The sequence below is a fragment of the Leguminivora glycinivorella genome, chromosome 13 (assembly GCF_023078275.1).
Source record: "Leguminivora glycinivorella isolate SPB_JAAS2020 chromosome 13, LegGlyc_1.1, whole genome shotgun sequence".
Lineage (NCBI taxonomy): Eukaryota > Metazoa > Arthropoda > Insecta > Lepidoptera > Tortricidae > Leguminivora > Leguminivora glycinivorella.
The window spans coordinates 15,220,237-15,240,728 of NC_062983.1; the positions used below are offsets into that span (position 1 = coordinate 15,220,237).

At 36.9% G+C, this 20,492-nt stretch overlaps 2 protein-coding genes across 3 annotated transcripts in view; one reads left to right on the forward strand and one right to left on the reverse strand.

Moving 5' to 3' along the window:
• The window catches only part of LOC125232641 (RNA helicase aquarius), a 111,355-nt gene that overhangs the window by 63,982 nt on the left and 26,881 nt on the right, over window positions 1–20,492 (reverse strand). The gene's annotated exons all lie outside the window — the stretch shown is intronic.
• Window positions 734–20,325, forward strand: LOC125232644 (G-protein coupled receptor Mth2-like). The gene is made up of 9 exons (XM_048138393.1): window positions 734–892; window positions 11,839–12,065; window positions 12,497–12,685; window positions 13,257–13,375; window positions 13,647–13,725; window positions 14,406–14,569; window positions 16,332–16,476; window positions 17,356–17,448; window positions 18,966–20,325. Exons 1-9 carry the CDS (start codon window positions 887–889, stop codon window positions 19,171–19,173), a joined length of 1,230 nt encoding a protein of 409 aa, XP_047994350.1. The 5' UTR covers window positions 734–886; the 3' UTR covers window positions 19,174–20,325.

The window sequence follows — 20,492 nt, forward strand, 5'->3', positions numbered from 1 at the left end:
TTAAAGTTCTATGCACGACCTTGTAACTCACGAATAACAGTACGGGAGTAGAAAAACGATTTGCAGATTTGTACCTACTACATAATTAGTACCCGTGTGGTGACGGGTTAAGAATTTCACCACCCCCTTTCTTCCCGTGGGTGTCGTAGAAGGCGACTGTGGGATATGGGGTAAATTGTGGCGTAGGCGAGAGGCTGGCAACCTGTCACTGCAATGTCACAGTTTCGTTTTCTTTCAACCCCTTATTTGCCAAGAGTGGCACTGTAACTTTAGCAGTTTCATGTGCTCTGCCTACCTATATATGTATGTACATAATTAGTACCATCAAGATATACCTCATATAGGTACCGGGTGGGCTCTGTTAACCAAAGCAAAAAACTAAAATGTTAACCTACATTCACACACTCCACTCCTTAAACTGGCCAGCTTTTAAAAATTACTTGTATTTTGATTTTTATCATCTTATATGCTTATTGCAAATTTTGTTTGAACAATAATGGTGTAGGTATATTGAAGGTAAATATATGTTGTATGAAAAATTCGAAAATTAAAGAGTTCATAATTTTTAAAAGTCGCTGAACATGTTTGGCCAATTTAAGGAGTAATACAGTTTAGTTTTTTTGTTAACCCCGTACCGTACCACAGTACCACCCCGTATAAGCTTAGTGTATCGCGGCTTTATAGTGGAAAGTGCAGAACGCGTGCGATATTTAAAACGGGTGGAATCACTAATTGCCGGTCGGCGACTCTAGCGGGGGGCGTCGCTGTTTACTCCGTCGCCGGCGCGCGCGCACGCATCACTTCCAATTCCCTTTTATTTTATATTTTATATATTTATTCGGTCAATGTGACAGTGTGTTAGCTGTTGGAGTTTATACTGTTAATCATGAAGGTGAGTTTTGTGGAACGTTGGTGAAAAGTTTAAGCTAGTTTGTAAATTGGAATTTGTTTTAAATTGTCAAAAGTGTGTTTTAAATAATTTTAATACATGTGCAAAATAAAATTAAGTATATAGGTAGCCTACATAATTCAGTAATTCATACAAAAGAAATATTTATGCAGTTTTTGGTGTCTACCCTCAAATCCCAACAATGTGAAAAAATCTAGACTTTATCAAAATCAAAACCGAACTCGATGAATTTGATCTTAAAAAACAAACATATCGGATTTAGGAAATATTGTTTATTATAAATAACAAAGAAAAAACAACTTGAATTCCTAAGATACCTCTATTGATATACAGGCACCTCACGTAGGAACTATGTCCCCACTTAATACAACTGCCGGCTTTGTTTTGTATAAAATATATGAAAATTATGAATTCAACGGTTAAGCATATATTTACATTACATTTACGAGTTCGTTATGTGTCAGTTGTATCGTACAATCATTTGTACGTATGCCCCAGATATCTATCTACGGTAGTCTATGAACACGTGTGTAGTAAATTCATCGTTATAATATTATTATATTTCAAATATTGGGTATCATATCGGTCATTATTTCTAAATTAAAATAAAAGGGATTTATGTCTTGGCTGATACAAAACTCGAGAATTAGTGTATTGTATATGTAAAATTATATGTAACTCTATGAAATAAATTAATAACTTTACTAATTTATATTATCATAGACCATGCACTATATAATTAACAGTACCTAAATAAAGAAGTATAATATAACTATCTCCTCTTGCACTTACAGAACTTTTAAGTAAAGATTTGAATACTAACCATCTTAAAATATACACTACAATCATAAAAGTCAAAAGTAAAACTCATAGTGAGTAACATTGCGGTAGTCAAATTACGATTTTTTATACAATTATTGACACAGCTTTCCGAATGAATAATGGCCATTAAATTCATGTTCTTGATAACATAATGATATAAACACTTGATATGTTACTATAATAGGCCATTTACAAATATCTAATGTGCGAGTACATGTGTTTTATCACATAACATGACAACATAACACATAGTAGATATATTTTATATTTTGGAGATCATTTGTTTGTCGAATAAGATCACTTCGAAAGGGTAGACATATAAATTAATAAAATAAAATTAAGGTTTACGTACCTAAAAAAATGAGCCCATGTTCCGGAGGTCGCGGGTTCGAACCCCGGCTCGCACCAATGAGTTTTTCGGAATTTATGTGAGAAATGTCATTTGATATTTGCCAGTCGCTTTTCGGTGAAGGAAAACATCGTGAGGAAACCGGACTAAATCCAATAAGGTCTAGTTTACCCTTCGGGTCGGAAGGTCAGATGGCAGTCGCTTTCGTAAAAACTAGTGCCTACGCCAAATCTTGGGATTAGTTGTCAAAGCGGACCCCAGGATCCCATGAGTCGTGGCAAATGTCGGGATAACGCAAGGAGAATGTAATATATATACATGTAAATAAATAATTATTGGAGGAAAAAAATATGTGTACAAGTTTATATTACGCAGACAAGATTTGATGTGAACATTGATTTGAATTGGTATTAAAACAAAATAGTACGCAGTTGTATAGAAAACAACTATTACGCTGTCACATAAAACGAATTACAAACTTTGATCACGTTTAATTATTTCTATAATTATGATAAATGCCTCATCTGTTACGCCAACTTTCTAAGACATTTTTTCTATACATATTTTCTCTAACCAGCTCGCATTTTCTTATTGTCTACTCGACAACGGGTTATTTATTTATATGTGTAGGTTCCGCAGAAACCACTAATAACCAAACAAATAATTAAAATAAGATGTTTGGCCGGCGTCCAATGCAACAAACACAAATATATGCAGTTAGTATTAAAATATTGCATAACAAGTTGATGGAAAATTCGGCTGATACAACCCACGGAATCTCTTATGTCATTTTGTAAGGTTTGGGATGTAGGTTAATATTAATGAACACCTAAAAAGGCGAAAAAACGATCAATGTCAAATGCATCAGTTTTGTCATAAACTGATAAGTTAGACGTGATATAATAGTAAAGCGAGGCGATTTCTTGCACGTTTTCATTATAGATACTGATTAATTCGTTAAAATATGTAGGCATGAGAAAATCTATCTATAAGATGACAGACGCTTTTTTTTTTTAATACTACGTCGGTGGCAAACAAGCATACGGCCCGCCTGATGTAAAGCGGTCACCGTAACCTATGGACGCCTGCAACTCAAACAGTGTCACAAGCGCGTTGCCACCCTATTAGAAACTTGTACACTCCCTTTTGCTGTGTTAAGTACACAGCAAAAAGGAATGTACAAGTTCTAAGGAGGGTTCGGGTTGCCGACGACTCAAAGGACAATAGACGGAACAAGTTAGTTCCGTAAGTCCTCCCGTCATCAGCACACCGCACCCTCGTTGAGCTCTGGCAGCCTTACTCACCGGCAGGAACACAACACTATGAGTAGGGTCTAGTGCTATTTGGCTGCGGTCTTCTGTAAGGCGGAGGTACTACCCCAGTTGGGCTCTGCTCTAGATTCGAGCGAGACGATATCCGCTGTGCTGTGCCCTACCACACAAAGTGGAATATCATTCGCTATGCCCTACCTCCTCCAAATCATTCGCTATGCCCTACCTCCTCCAACGCTAAACTTAAAACCTAAACGTCGATTAATTTGTTGCTTGTTTTTGGAGCTGGGTAACCATTTCTTGCTATACAGAGTGGGGCCTGTAACAAAGGCGAAGAATTGAACTCTAGGCTATTCTCCTTATACTGATGAACATTTGTTCGGCGACTTTTAAAAATAACTTGTATTTTGATTTTTATCACCCTTGAAAGTTTTTTCTAAGAGGTAATGTATTGCGAATTCTGTTAAGTCTAAAATGTGACAGACAACGTCAATGACAACAATAATGGCGTACATTGAAGCTAATATTTATTTTGTATGAAAAATTAAAAATTTAAAGACTTCATAATTTTTAAAAGTCACTGAACTAATGTTGATCAGTATAAGGAGAATAGCCTACAGTTCAATTCTTCGCCTTTGTTACAGGCCCCACTCTGTATAAAATCTGTGTTTTCCACACAATACTTAGGGGAGGCTAGGTACAGTGAGCAGAAAGTGAATGGCGATTTTATCAATGAATTCATACATAATTTTTCCATGCAAATTCACAGCTCACTATAGCTACCTAATTACATACAGGGTGTTTGGCACATGAACCGACAAAGTTTTTCGGGGGGTTTGTGGTGTAATTTCCTTCCATTTCGTCCGTGGAACCTTGGCCCTATGAGTCACGGTTCTTGAGATACGATTTTTTTTATTCATACAAAATCTCTCAATAAAAATTAGGTTACATTTAAATACCTGTGTACGTTTTATGCTGTAATTTGTAAGACTAATTATGCTTTAATCGAATTATGCATTTAAATTGCTGCAAAAAATTAGGGGCTTCGAATATCACATTTTGGATGATTTAGGAAGACTAAATAAAAAAATGGAAATGACACCACAGACCCCCCCCCAAATATGCTATTGGTTCATGTGCCAAACACCCTGTATATTTTGCTGTAGATAACGGAAGGGGTTAACATACTATTCAGGATTATTCACGTAAATGTTATAATTAATGACGTGTAAGAGGTGAGTAGTTCAATGCTCGTGACAATAACAATAATGAGATACTGATTTAATGATGTCTTTTAACCTTGAATTTTTGACGTAAAATTTTTGTTGTCACGTATAGTAAAAGAAAACAAAACTGATAATCATAAAAACCAAAAAAGGTTGTTCCGCCAATATATGCACGTGTTTTGAATCGTACAAAAGTGACTTAGAATTTTATATTAAAATATAGGTAAGTATGTTGATTTCTACTGTTTATTACTAATCTTAGTTTTGTTTAGTTAACAAACTTGTAGCTATGTTACTATGCCTCGTATTTTAATATATTTTATTACATTATATATGAATTTTAAATATGCAAAAATTAAAGTTCTGTATTCTTGCTTAATCTTGTGCCTGCCCCGCACTAGAAAGTTAAAAAAAATATATTTCGTCATCGGTAATCAATGTTATCTCATGGGTTAGGAGTCAGTTTAGATAAGAGGTTCAAGTCATATGGTGTATTTATGTAAGATGTAGAGAAAAAACCCTAAAAATGGGCATAAAAACTCACTAACACTTCTGATTTTTGCTATGGAAGCGCCTCAGAATATCGAACAATTTTGGTATAGGTGTCAGGAAATAAAACTATGGTAACTATCGCGCTAACCGAAGACAATATTAATTATGGTAGATATTTATAACAATTATTTAATTCTTCTTATCGTGTGAAGGGATCATAAGTTCTAAACTAAATAATATTTTGCCAATATCTTGCTACCTCTTCTTATTTTTCTAATTATTTATAACATGTATAAAAGACATGTTTGCGCATTGCACCACTTGAATAAAATAGAAAAAAATAGTTGTATGTAAATTTACAAGTTCTGTTTTATATTGAAATTCTATATTGTAAAATAGCCTAGACCATGTGTCCTTTGGTATCATAGAATGTTACAGTATTACATATATATGAAACATATGTGTGAGCGCCTGTAATTCACAAAAGCCATATGTATCGTATTTATCTATTGATATATTTATTTACAAACATATTTTCGTGTAACTTTTTAGTTTTGAACTTTTTATACCTTAACAGAACTAACCTAAAATCAGGAAAAGAAGCACAAGCAAGTCCAAAAGCTTCATAAAAAGCAACATTTAAAGGCTATTTTTTTTTATTATTATTATAAATGGGCTTACTCTTGACCACAGACTAGCAAAGCTAAGCTAAGCTAAGGCAAAGACGTGGCCTACGATGGAGTGAGCTCGCCCAGAAGATGCCTGTTCACTCTTGATTTGAAGGTTGCCGGGTTATATGAGCTCGGAAATATAGCCGCCGGCAAGGAATTCCACTCCTTGGCAGTGCGCATAAGAAAAGAAGAAGCAAAGCGCTTCGTGCGGATTCGTGGAATATCCACCAAGTAAGGATGGAGACCGGCCGTGCGTCTAAGAGTCCGATGGTAGAATGGGGACGGTGGAATAAGCTCGTATACAAGAAAAACATAAAAAAATCATTGAAATAATTCACTACTGCACAGCACTCAGCAGACAAGTTACCGACAAAATTGTATTCTTCGAACTTGACGGCTGCCGTCCTCTATAGCTGAGCTACCGAGTTTTACCCATCTTCGCCCAATAATCTCAATCATATTTTCAGCTAATTAAGTATGTCCCAAGGTGATGTTTATTTCGTAGTTTTAAAAATAGATACGAATATTCCTAACACACTATAAAACAAAACGTGCGGTTTCCTGTATTCGCTTTTATACTGCGCTATCAGTTGGCAGCGTGCTGAATGATAACAGCCGTAATTGTATTGTACAACATTTTATCATGGCGGAGTGTGTCCCGGCCCGCTTAATGTGCACATTTACACTACCTACTAATTACATCTCTATTAAGATCTTGGAAAACTTTTTGAGTTTTGAGTGACGCCAGCCGTTACTCAAAATGTCTTTAAAAGTTGCGGACAGATATGAATTGAGTCAACAACGATGCCTATTTATTTATTGTTATTAAGGCTGTTTGTGTCGTTGTCTAGTCAAAGGTTCTCCGTTTGGTGACTGAAACTTGAGAAATTTCATGTAATATGGTTACGCAGATCCTACCCCTTTCGGGGATATGGTGTGCTTATCTACTTAATATCTTTATACCAACATCCTTTGATAGGAAGCGATAATTTAGATATCTCTAGGACTAAGTACAATTAAATAGTTAAACTCTAAAATCTCCTTATATTGAATACGTTGTGCGAGAAACTACCCTACTCTTCGGTCACCAGACCCTTTAGCACAACTTGCCTTGTCGCGCGCGAGTCCATACATCAAGCGCGACTTCAAGTATGGACTCGCGCGCGACAAGACAAGTTGTGCTAGAGGGGCAGATAAACCAGACGCTTCGGGACCTCATTGTCCTAGAGTTTCAACAATTGTTCGTATTGAAATTACGCAAATTCCTACCTAGAAAACATAAGTAAACATGAACAATAATGAAGAGAAGGAACGGGATACAAAAAACATGTTTTGCACAATCTCAGCAGAAAATTTTGCGTTTTTTATCATACCTATCAAGCAGTCAATCAAAAATTCGAGGTAAATTGTACCCACAAATTAGTAACACTCAATTACTACTTCGTGGGTACAATTTACCGCGAGAAACTGCTATGACGTGCTTGGTACTAAAAAGTATTCATTATGATTTATAACTAGCTTTTGCCCGCGGCTTCTCTCGCGTTAGAAAGAGACAAAAAGTAGCCTATGTCACTCTCCATCCCTTCAACTATCTCCACTTAGAAAATCACGACAATTCGTGGCTCCGTTTTGCCGTGAAGGACGGAAAACAAACAGACACACACACTTTCCCATTTATAATATTAGTATGCAATGGATATTTAGGTATAATTACATTACGGAACTTACAAATTTTCGTACGGAAATAATTCTAATAATTTCAAATCTATTGACTAATTGGCGTGTAATGGTGATCGATAAAAACTGCCCAATTCAGATTCTGATTCAGATTGTTTATTGGTAAAATATGATATTTTACACGTCATTTTTTATAAGTAAGTATACAATAATTTAAACTTATGTACGTTAGTATTAAGATATTTCACATGATAAGAATATACATTAAGTATACAATTAGATTTTTACCTATTTTTATGAAATTTAATTTGAACTATTTCCAATGTCCAAGAGATAACAGATATACAGTCACTTCTACGTAACATGATGATATGTAGGGAATACTGGTCTAAAGTCCTTCATCCGACATCCATACTATCCATACTAATATTATAAATGGGAAAGTGAGTGTGTCTGTTTGTTTGTCCGTCCTTCACGGCAAAACGGAGCGACGAATTGTCGTGTTTTTTAAGTGGAGATAGTTGAAGGAATCGAGAGTGACATAGGCTACTTTTTGTCTCTTTCTAACGCGAGCAAAGCCGCGGGAAAAAGCTAGTATCATATAAGTATTATAATTCTTAAAAAACCGGCCAAGAGCGTGTCGGGCCACGCTCAGTGTAGGGTTCCGTAGTTTTCCGTATTTTTCTCAAAAACTACTGAACCTATCAAGTTCAAAATAATTTTCCTAGAAAGTATTTATAAAGTTCTACTTTTGTGATCTTTTTTTATATTTTTTAAACATATGGTTCAAAAGTTAGGGGGGGGGGACGCACTTTTTTTTCCTTTAGGAGCGATTATTTCCGAAAATATTAATATTATCAAAAAACGATCTTAGTAAACCCTTATTCATTTTTGAATACCTATCCAACAATATATCACACGTTGGGGTTGGAATGAAAAAAAATATCAGCCCCCACTTTACATGTAGGGGGGGTACCCTAATAAAACATTTTTTTCCATTTTTTATTTTTGCACTTTGTTGGCGTGATTGATATACATATTGACACCAAATTTCAGCTTTCTAGTGCTAACGGTTACTGAGATTATCCGCGGACGGACGGACGGACGGACGGACGGACGGACGGACGGACGGACGGACGGACGGACGGACAGACAGACATGGCGAAACTATAAGGGTTCCTAGTTGACTACGGAACCCTAAAAATGACATGTAATAACATCGTAGCTTCGTGAAGCCTTAGTGAGTAGTGACGTCATATTTTTCAGACAGCATTTTAACTTTAGCATTGTGTGCATAGATTGGAAGCGGGAGAGGAAAGCCCAAGGAAAGTTGGACTGTGTGAGAGATATGAAACAAACGCGACTGATAAGGTGACGATGACGTCCGATAGAGAGATATGGAAGAACCTGATATGCTGCGCCGACCCTAATTATTCCAAACTCTAAGGATATTTATGACATGGGCCCAGGAAGTTAATATAAGATACCTCTACTGTCTGTAGTATACAATATTCAACTCAGAATTATTGTGTAAGATTGCATACTATTGTGCGTATCAAAAAACAATAAAACAATGGTTCGATGACATGACATATCTAGTATTCAATATTTACGCCAAATAAAATAGTAAACATATGCGTAATGACATTCGTCGAGTGGAATATATAATATTCTAAGAAATTAGGCAATAATATGTCAGGAGATAACCCGTGATGACGTCACATGATGAGCAATCATGAAATGGGATTCAAAAACAATATTAGGTAAACGGATGTATTGGAAACAAGAAAAAGGTCACTTTTAAGGTGGATCGCTGCCCATGACAAAAAACAATTGCGTTTTATTAAGTCATTAGGTACGAACTAAGTACTTACTTACATAAAAAAAATATGCACATCTGTCTACTTTCGAACATTGCTTTGCGAAATAATCATGCAAAACAACCCCACTTACACTTTAATAACTGTAATATCAAAATCATGATTTCTGAAAATGTTTTTCTAAATTCAAACGATTTTTAGGGTTCCGTAGTCAACTAGGAACCCTTATAGTTTCGCCATGTCTGTCTGTCCGTCCGTCCGTCCGTCCGCGGATAATCTCAGTAACCGTTAGCACTAGAAAGCTGAAATTTGGTACCAATATGTATATCAATCACGCCAACAAAGTGCAAAAATAAAAAATGGAAAAAAATGTTTTATTAGGGTACCCCCCCCCCCCTACATGTAAAGTGGGGGCTGATATTTTTTTTCATTTCAACCCCAACGTGTGATATATTGTTGGGTAGGTATTAAAAAATGAATAAGGGTTTACTAAGACCGTTTTTTGATAATATTAATATTTTAGTAAATAATCGCTCCTAAAGGAAAAAAAAGTGCGTCCCCCCCTCTAACTTTTGAACCATATGTTTAAAAAATATGAAAAAAATCACAAAAGTAGAACTTTATAAATACTTTCCAGGAAAATTATTTTGAACTTGATAGGTTTAGTAGTTTTTGAGAAAAATACGGAAAACTACGGAACCCTACACTGAGCGTGGCCGACACGCTCTTGGCCGGTTTTCATTTTCCTCTGAGTTACGGCCATGTTCAATGACAAGTTGCTACTTAGTGGTTGTAACTCCTGCAAAGTTGAAAGCGCTTATGATTCTGAGTAGAAAAAGTATAAACATTTCACGTTTTGAAAAAAAGTAAAACAGGCAAAAAAAATCTCCCCTTATAAGTAGTAGGTACATGGGCACATTTTTGCAGTTACGGTGTACACAATGACTTAATACAACGCAATTGTTTTTATATGACAATCGAATCAAGAGAATCTATACCTTTATCCTGGCGCATCGATGCATCCTGTCCTTGATCAGACAATCGTGTGCATTGCTTTACAATGAAGACCTTTTGGCCTTAGAGTAATAATGACCTTCGAGTAATTGACAATTTGTAATTGAATTAGCCTAAATACATATCATTTCTGATCGCTAAGTGTCACCTGACCTACATCGAGAGCGCGTTAAAAGGATGACTTATACCTACCTCCTTGACCCGACTTATTTCTAAAATGATACGGACACTAAGTGTACCTATTACAATCTTGTAAATAGACTTAATTATTGTGCTTTATGTCTAATTTGATAATTTTAATTGCAAAGTACTTTCGAGTTTGTATAAACAAACGGATAAGAGAATCATAGCTTAAACTTAACCCAAAATAGTATTTCACCATGGCCATTCGGAAAGAAAGGACGATAACGGAGGCGATATCGGCCAAGCGTTTGGCAAAAACAAATCAAGTTTTTAAAGCTTCAAGGGCATGTTTGAGACATTTTGATCCTTGGGACTATTAAAAAAATACCCATGTATTTAAAAATGCCAAGGTCTGACGCTCCCTGTACATATCGTAGTGACTGGAACAGATTTATAAATATAACAACAAGTCGGTGGCAAACAAGCGATTGGCCCGCCAATGATAAGCGTCAACAGATGTTACACACGCGTTGCGGAGGCTTTAAAAACCTGTACACTCCTTTTCTGAACAACGCAATACTTTCCCATCGAGAAAAATCTCGACATTCCACAGCCGGAGCGTCTGCGGGAGGAAATTGTTCTCAAACAACACCAGAACTGACTTAGACTAATACCAATAGTACAAGTCTAACCTGTTCAAGTACTGGGCTTAATATGGATGGATGAACTTGATCAGCTAAGTTACATATGCAAAATATCTATTTCCTCCTTCCTTATTCTCTATATATGGTCTTCGCATTTATGATCCTGTACTAAAAATTCAAATTTTGAAAACTACCTAACACCTTTAATCTATTTGCGTAGAAAAATATAAATAAACCACTTTCTAAATTAAATGTCAAACTACTGGACAAAGACCTAGTTATCAAAATGTAAATAAGATACCATCGTAATAAGACATAACATAATATTTATGTGTTTATTGAAATATCTGCGAGAAGGTGAATGTCCCCGACACTAACTGGTCGCGGCAAGGTGAATATTACTTACTGTATGACTAAATTTAGACGATTCCTTGGCAAAAAGTTAGGTTGAAATGCAGTCCTGCCTGCAGCTGCATGCTTAGCTATGCCAAGTGAGATTTTTATCTTTACTCGGGAATCAGGATCTTTTAAATGTTATTGATTCTAATAGGTACTTATTAAATGGTCATTTAATAAGGTACACGTTTTTTGTTTTTATCTTCTCGTTTTTGATTTGTTTTTGTTAACAAAATTAAGGACTGCTACGCAGGTAGTCAAAACCCGCCCAGAGTTACGGTTACCACGATGAAGGTTTTGTACATTCGTCTTGTCCTGTCAAATGTCCACGGGCATTTGTTTTATTTATGAAAAACACTAGTGGTCTATAACAATTTGTGACCGGGTCACCGGGTAATTAACCTAAATACATTTGTTTTTCAGGAGCTGATTATCCTGTTAGTGGTGTTCTGCCACGGTGTGGTGAGCGTGAACTACTGCTGTCCAGACCATGAGATTCTCCGGCCCGGAGGATACTGTGGGGAAAGCAAGCATAGAGTCCGACTCAACTGCACCCTTGGACATATGCTGCTCAAAGAAGTCATCGTCGACGGTACTAAAGTTTACACGCAGGATGCCCCGAACTTCGTCATCGTTGAGGATCCCGCTGAGTAAGTGGTCTCTTGCTAGTGATCTTCTATTGTTGCTGCTCTGATCATGAGATCCTGCGACCCAGAGGCTAAGTTTATCCCGACTGTACTCTGGGGCATTGTCACGTGGTCAATTTGTTTGGCTAACCCAGGCTCCAGGGGTGGGTCAAAACTACCCCCCTGGATCCGAACATGAAGATGCGCACTAAATATAGTCATGTTTAATACGCATCCTTATACATTTACACACCCTAACCACCTTTTGTTAATTACCGAATGTATCACACGCAAAACTTCTGTGCATACAGTTTTTTTGATACATAATTACGACAATAATATGTCCTCAATGTCGATAACCGATATGATTTAGAACATATCAACCAACCGAAACGAATGATGACATGTGTTATTTCTGTTTCGTTTTGTTCATAATTTTCAAATACACTCTTCAGGTATTGCCTCAGCCAGATGTACCGCAACGCATCCCAGCCAGAGTTGGGCACGATAGCAGCCGCCATAGCCTGCTTCCAGGAGTTCCATAGGGACTCTAGGCCTATTGAAGTCACAGGCTTCCTCACGCTCGTGTCAGTGCTCTTCTTGCTTGCCACGTTAGCCGTGTACATGTATCTACCAGAAATGAGGCAAGTTTTTCGTACGAATGTATGTATGCTTAACGCAGTTTCTAGGCTACCGGCAGTGACGGAATGTGTTTTCGGGAGTTCGACTTTTCTGGAGTTCCTCCGAGATTAAAGGCAGGGACGGATTGCGTCTAGGCCAAGAGCCTAGGGGCCGAAACAATCTGGCAATGATTTGAATGAAAGGGAAGCCCTTATGAGTTATTGTATTCTGAAACTGAAATAATGTATGCATAACGCAGCAGCTAGGCTACCGGCAGTGACGGAATGTTTTCGGGAGTTCCTCCGAGATTAAAGGCAGGGACGGATTGCGGCTAGCTATGTAGACCAAGGGCCTAGGGGCCCAAGCAATCTGGCAATGATTTGGAGATAGAGAAGGGAAAGCCCTTAAAAGAGTTATTGTATTATGAAACTGAAATAATGTAAGTATGCATAACGCAGCAGCTAGGCTACCGGCAGAGACGGAATGTTTTCGAGAGTTCGACCGAGATTGTTTTTATATTATGAAACTGATATAAACATAAGGTAACTTTGAACACTGATTGAGCCAACTATAAGTTATTTATTATGTTTTCAGGGACCTCCAAGGGCAATGCTACATGTGCATGTGCATCAGTATGGCGATTGGATTCCTGTCTCTGGGCATCTTGCAACTGAGCCCCGGGCACTACACCAGCGAAGTCTGTGCAGTTACTGGTAAGAACAATAGAATTGATTAATCATGTTGCAATATAATATCTAACTTTAAATTTTGTGTCCAGTGTCCTTAATTTTTCTTCTGGAAATCTAATGTACGTACAATAAATTACACGTCAAATTGAGATTGGGATAATACGTCACAGCACTCACAGCCTATAATTGACACTAATTTAATTACATCTTATGCCACTCCAGTTGAAGCATTAGAGGGTTAATTTATATGATCCAAATACAACAAATATTAACATCCAATTGTTTTGTTTTTCAGGATTCCTTGTATATTTCTGGATGATCGCGACCTTCTTTTGGATGAACGTGATATGTATCAACGTTTACCGCAATGTGATGTAAGTAGACATTATGTTTATGTATTTTATCTGCATTATATAAAACGTGCTCTAATCTCAGACGGCATTATGACTATGTGGCGCCATAACATTATTTAAATACGGTATTGCACTTATCTGTATTCTAATAATAAAAATGAAGAATACAAAAACACTATAATGTGATAAAATTACTTTTGAAACGCAATTATTTTATTCATTATTTGTGTCACTTAACTTCAAACTCGGGTAAATCCATTCTGCTTTATGGTTGGTTATGTATAAAAGTATATATATAATCTGAAAAATAATTCAACCCTATAGCAGAATGGATTTACCCGCGCGAGTTTGAAGTTAAGCGACACATTTGGTGACTTTTATACCGCGTGTCCAGCAAAGTCTTTTGACCCTTCAGAAATGTAACCAATTAGCATAAACAATGTAACGATTGTCGCGAGCTGTATATTTTATTCTTGCTAGTTATGATTAGCAGCCAGTATGGTTACAACCTGTCACTTAAATATTACAAATTCGTTTTCTTCCAACACCTTAATTTGTAAAAGTGTCAGAGAAACTTGAGTAGTTTCATATATACCCCCTTTTTGGAAACCAATCGTAAGTTTACTAATAAAGAACATCGTTAAAAAGGTTTCCTAGCTGGTCACTCTAACCTATTTAAAATTCCACCATCTATGTTACAGAGACTCCAGTTACTTAAAGAAGACCGAGAGAAAACAGTTTGGTATCTACAGCATCTACGCGTGGGGTTGCAGCATCATATTCCTGTTCGTCGCTCTCATCACCAACTTCGTGGAAGGCGACCATCTGAAGCCTGGCATCGGGACGTCAACTTGCTGGTTCCAAGGTATCATGATAACCTAGCCTATATGAGTTATACAGTTACTTCAATACAGAGGGGAAACAGCTCGGTATCTACAGCATCTACGCATGGGGCTGCAGCATCATATTCCTGTTCGTGATGGCTCTCATCACCCACTTCGTGGGAGGCGACCATCTGAAGCCTGGCATCGGGACGTCAACTTGCTGGTTCCAAGGTATCATGATAACCTAGCCTATATGAGTTCTACAGTTACTTCAATACAGAGGGGAAACAGCTCGGTATCTACAGCATCTACGCATGGGGCTGCAGCATCATATTCCTGTTCGTGGCTCTCATCACCAACTTCGTGGAAGGCGACCATCTGAAGCCTGGCATCGGGACGTCAACTTGCTGGTTCCAAGGTGAATTATGTTAATCTGGGTTATATTTGTCCCACTGCAGAAAGGTACAGAAAGAATGGCCAATAGTTCCCACTCTGGCCAGAAGCCAATTGTCGGATTTATGTTAAGCTTATTAGAATAAGGTAACCGGAGCTCAACGAGGGTGTGGTGTGTTAGGTTAGGGTCAACAACGCGCACATAAAACCTCCGGATTTGCAGACATCTGGCGTCTATAGGCTAAAGTGAACGTTTACAATCAGGTGGGCTGTATGCTTGTTTACCATCGAAGTATTATTCAAAAACTAATTGATCCAAGCAAAGACTCGAGCCCGCAACGGCCGCAACTTGTGCATTGAAAGTCATATGCCTGGACCACTCGGCCACCACTTTTCTTATGTGAGGTATTAATACGAGAAAGTTAATTTCGCACGCCCTCGACATTTATTCTTGGGAGAGTGCGCTTTTGCTCGCATTCTTGTCATTACGGGTTCTGGTTAAACTGTGTTATGTCGAAATCGCATTCGTTATGAAAATAAAGCGTGACAATTGCTAAGTCGTTCTGTAACGTTATGATATTTTTAATATGTTGGTACAAAACTCCTCGTCGCTTTAATACCTAGTCGTAATTAAAAGTCATAGGATGATGCTAAATTTAGCCAATCCATACTATATACTATACTATAATATTATAAATGGGAAAGTGTGTGTGTGTGTCTGTTTATTTGTCCGTCTTTCATGGCAAAACGGAGCTACGAATTGACGTGATTTTTTAAGTAGAGATAGTTGAAGGGATGGACAGTGACATAGGGTACTTTTTGTCTCTTTCCAACGCGAGCGAAGCCGCGGGCAAAAGCTAGTAAACTATAAAGAGGGTAAACTATATAATCTCAGAAGAAGAAATTGTTTAGATTGATAGATCTTTATTTAACATGAGATATTATTATACTTGTAATTTACCTTAGTAAGGAGTCTAGAACAAGTTGCAACCACTGATTTTTTTGTGTAGTCACATAACATAGCTATTAATAGTATAGTATTAATAAAGATAAATCCAACCTTACTAAAATTAAATAATAAATATTTACATAATGAGATTACCATTCTTGCTAACATACATGATAAGCGGCTATAATGAATGTGTTTTTTGGACCACTCGTGGAAACAAGCGCGGATCCAGTTTCGTGCCCGGGGGGGGGGGGGGGGGGGGGTCGTCGGTCACGGGTATAAAGACCCAGGCCCCGAGGGTGTCACGAGGTCTATTTGTATGGCCAACCTAGGCTCCAGGGGGGTCATTGACCCCCCTGGATCCGCGCATGCGTGGAAAGACCATATGGAAAGGAGGCAAGTTGTGCGAAAGGGTTAGATAATGTTATATCTTAACAAATTTTTTTATTTTATTGTCTTAGGACGGACCGAAACGTGGGCCTTCTTCTACGGGCCTATCGCCGTGCTCATCTCGGCTAACGTGGGTCTCTTCATAATGTCTTCAATACATTTATCGCGCGACACAAGAAAATATGAAGTCAATAAACTGAACATCCTTAAATACAGGTAAAGAACTTAATGTTTACACATTTTAGTTTGTAATTGGTGGACTGATGACCTGGTGAAGGTCGCAGAATTGCGCTGGATGCGGGTGGCGCAGGACAGGTCATTGTGGCAAACTTTGGGGGAGGCCTATGTCCAGCAGTGGACGTCTTTCGGCTGATATGATGACGATGATAATGATTGTAATTTATATATCAAGGCCCTACTTTTATGCTTTATTGCGGCTTGTTATAAATGATATTTATACTTACAAAAAAAGAAAATGACAATAGGTATTTTTTTTATAAACTTATCCGCATTCTTGGCATATATCTGTTTTTACCCTAATAAAGAAAATAAATAATGGGCTTATTTATATGGAGCCTAGCCCAAAAAACAAGAGATAAAAGTTCAGGGGCCCATTTCTCGAAGCTACAAGTTACAATTTACAAGTGGTTGTCAATGTCTAATATGACAAGTTGGAAAGAAGCTTCCGCTTGTAACTTGTAACTTTCAGTTTTGAGAAATGGGCCCCAGGGGCCCGTTTCTCGAAAGGTACAAACCTTGTATTACAAGTGCGCGAACTGTCAAATCGTATGGGTTTCCATGGAAACACACTTGTAATACAAGACTTATTGTACCTTTCGAGAAATGGGGCCCAGGTCATTAATGTAGAATTTAGGACATTCTACGAACACTAAGACGAATTCACTTGCACAATTGAGATGTAGGGAATTTATTCTAATGTCGTTTCGTTATCCCTATGGTTTTGTGAATTTGTGATATGACTTACCGTTACGCATAGGTAACGTGAGGGCACTGGACGGTGAACGTGTTAAGCAAGTTCGTTAAATAAAAGCTTTTAAAATATTAAATGCTGAATTTATCTTTAATTACTTCCAGGTTCCTGCTTTCATTGAAACTGTTTCTGGTCATGGGAGTCTCCTGGATATTTGAAATTGCCAGTTTTGCGCATGGCCAATCTCTTATCATATGGTAAGTAACTAAGGTTATGTGAACTTGTCCTATTTTTCCTAGCTGCGAAGATGTATGCTTAATTAAGTACTTGTACAAAATATTTGAAGTATAGAATAGTGCAACATACAACACCCAGCCGTTAAAATATACAGGCAATTTAAATCATCTGCCTAGTATTTGTCTTAGAGATTTCGAATATACCTACCTAGTATTTGCAAAAGCTGTAATATATAGCTGCATTTACATCTCTTATCATTATTATATATTTCATTAGTATTACATGTAGGTAATAAGGTACAGCGGGCTAAATCTCGACTGGGGTTCAATTGTAACAGGCATTTTTTCCATTATTACTAGAGATCGTTATCAAGGTGCACTTTTCGTGGCAAACGGTACGGTTGGCAAAAAAAACAAATACTTACCTTCTTAGGATTACACCTCTAGCCTTATCCGACCAACTATATATTTTTAAAACAATATAGGTACGTAAATGACATTAATTATGTCACAAAAAATACACTACGCGAAGTGTAGGTATATTATTTTAATCCAAATAATCAAATGCACTCTAGATAAGACTATCTAGAATTGTTATTCAAGTACCTAGTTCAATTCAAAAGTAGTGCACGAAGCCAAATCTGTTGAACAAATTTTAGTTATTTATTAACCCCCGACGTAAAAACGAAGGGGTGTTATAAGTTTGACGTGTCTGTCTGTCTGTCTGTCTGTCTGTCTGTCTGTCTGTCTGTCTGTCTATCTGTCTGTCTGTCTGTCTGTCTGTCTGTCTGTCTGTCTGTCTGTCTGTTTGTCTGTGTGTGTGTCTGTCTGTGGCATCGTAGCTCCCGAACGGATGAACCGATTTCGATTTAGTTTTTTTTATTTGAAAGCTGTGTTAGTCGGGAGTGTTCTTAGCCATGTTTCATGAAAATCGGTCCACTAGGTCGCGGTCGGGGGTTTTTTCAAAATTTTAATTTTGTGGTTAGGTTATTCAATGTAATTTAGATAAGTAATTATAAATATGTAAATATTTCATAATTTGTTAAGTATATAATGTTTTAAATACTTGTGTATTTGTTTTTTTTGCCAACCATACTCTGCCACCAAAACAGCACGCTGATAACGATCTTTAATTATTACACTATGATGTTGAGTTCTACATGTATCCACTGAACACGCCTACCATATATAACCGGTGGCACAGATCATATCCGGTGGACGCTCTATTTAATAATGCAAATATTGTAAAACGTGGAAAAAATGGACGAGTTACATTCGTCCCCCAGTCGAGATTCGCCCCGCTGTACCTTATTTATATTACATCGACACATTTATATCGGAGTATTCGGAGTTGCGCGAAGATGCATCTCAGTTTATGTGGTTCATCTTAAATTTGAGCGTGATTTTGGTTTTGATTTAATTGACATGTAGTTCGCCTTTGGCTAGTCTGTGGTCAAGAGTAAGCCCATTTATAATAAAAAAAAAGTAGTTTTTTATCATGTTGTTTACCATGTTAGATATATTTTACAATTTTCCAGGGAAATAATGGACGTGTTCAACTGCCTACAAGGAGTGGTGATATTCCTCATACTGGTGGTATTAAGGAGGCGAGCTGTAAAGGGTCTGGTAAAGGAAAACTGCTGCCTGGCGGTGCTGGGGCCATTGGCTGATCGTCTGAGCCCTCATGATGACCCGGATGATCAGCAGATACTCTCCGATGATCATATGGAAGTTAGGCTTAACTGAATACTCACTACCAAAAGTTTTAGATCACCCATAGGTATGCCAATGTCTTAGCCGTTTCTCAAAAGAAAAATAACCTCTTACAAGTCTTTTAAGACTGTGTGTGGCTTGCCTTGTAAAGGAATTCATAATCTTAAAAAAATACTTGGATGCAATCTGTCAGATCAATGTGTGTGGACAGTCGCGAAATTGTATGGAACACCGTGTACTCGATCAGATTTTTGTAAGATTATGATGTTTTCAGATTATGAATTTTAGGACTGTCTGTCTGTCTGTTGCCGGCCTAAGGGTGTCACAATTTTCGGAAATGGAATCCTGTCAAACTGTTAAAACATTTAAATCACTTTGTGAAATGTTTTAATTTGGGGGGTTAACAAAAAACCGCCCAAATAAAGTCCGGGAGTACAACTTTGGTCGACAATTTGTATATCGCCTCAAGATGTGACATTTAAAAAATGATCACACCTTATTTAGACCTCAGTTGAGAACATTTGGACTATAATTGGGTGCGGGTGTCCATAATTAATTACAAATAAACCAGAGAAAAACAAATAATAATAAAACTGTCTATAGGGTTCTTAACTATCGAGGATAGAAGATATCATTTCTGTGTCTTTTATAGTTATTACTTAGATACGTAGTTTACAATATCCAAATATTAAATTTAAGTAATTTTAAAGTCTAATCGTATTTCTAATCAAAGACGATAAACAGACTGGTCAAATAAGATGTTATTTTCGGAAGGCTCAAAGTTGTTCGGAAATAATTATAATAAATGTTATAATATTAATGTATAAGTAATATAAGGTATCAATAAGTTTGATATATTTAATATTACTTAGTTTCTATATTTCTATCTATAAAATTTTCTTTAACTAAAGAAAAGTTTCAACTTGGTGCTAATGTGTAATGTGTAAAATAATTATGTTTTAATTCCTATATTATGAAAAATATTGTTTTTAATTATCTCATATAATGCTCTCAACTTGTGCCATGTAATACTATAATCTTTATTTAAGTATGAATCCTCAGAATCCTGCTATTTCTTCTTCTTACCTACTGTAAATATTATGATATGAATATTAGCTTCAATTGGTTCCTATGAATTGTTATGAATGCATGTTTTGTGTACAAGAATAAAAATATTTACTTAAATTGACTTTAATTACATGAAGTGACCACAGTGCCCAATTCGAACTTTAATATACCTAGATCAAATAGCTCTCGTCTTGATACGAATTAGATCGGATAAGTTAAAAGTGAGGTTTGTTTTTTTTATACTACGTCGGTGGCAGACAAGCATACGGCCCGCCTGATGTAAA

Coding starts and splice junctions, on each gene's coding strand:
- LOC125232644 (XM_048138393.1), top strand. Junction 12,066..12,496: donor ATCGTTGAGGATCCCGCTGA/GTAAGTGGTCTC, acceptor TACACTCTTCAG/GTATTGCCTCAGCCAGATGT. Junction 16,477..17,355: donor CTGAACATCCTTAAATACAG/GTAAAGAACTTA, acceptor AATTACTTCCAG/GTTCCTGCTTTCATTGAAAC.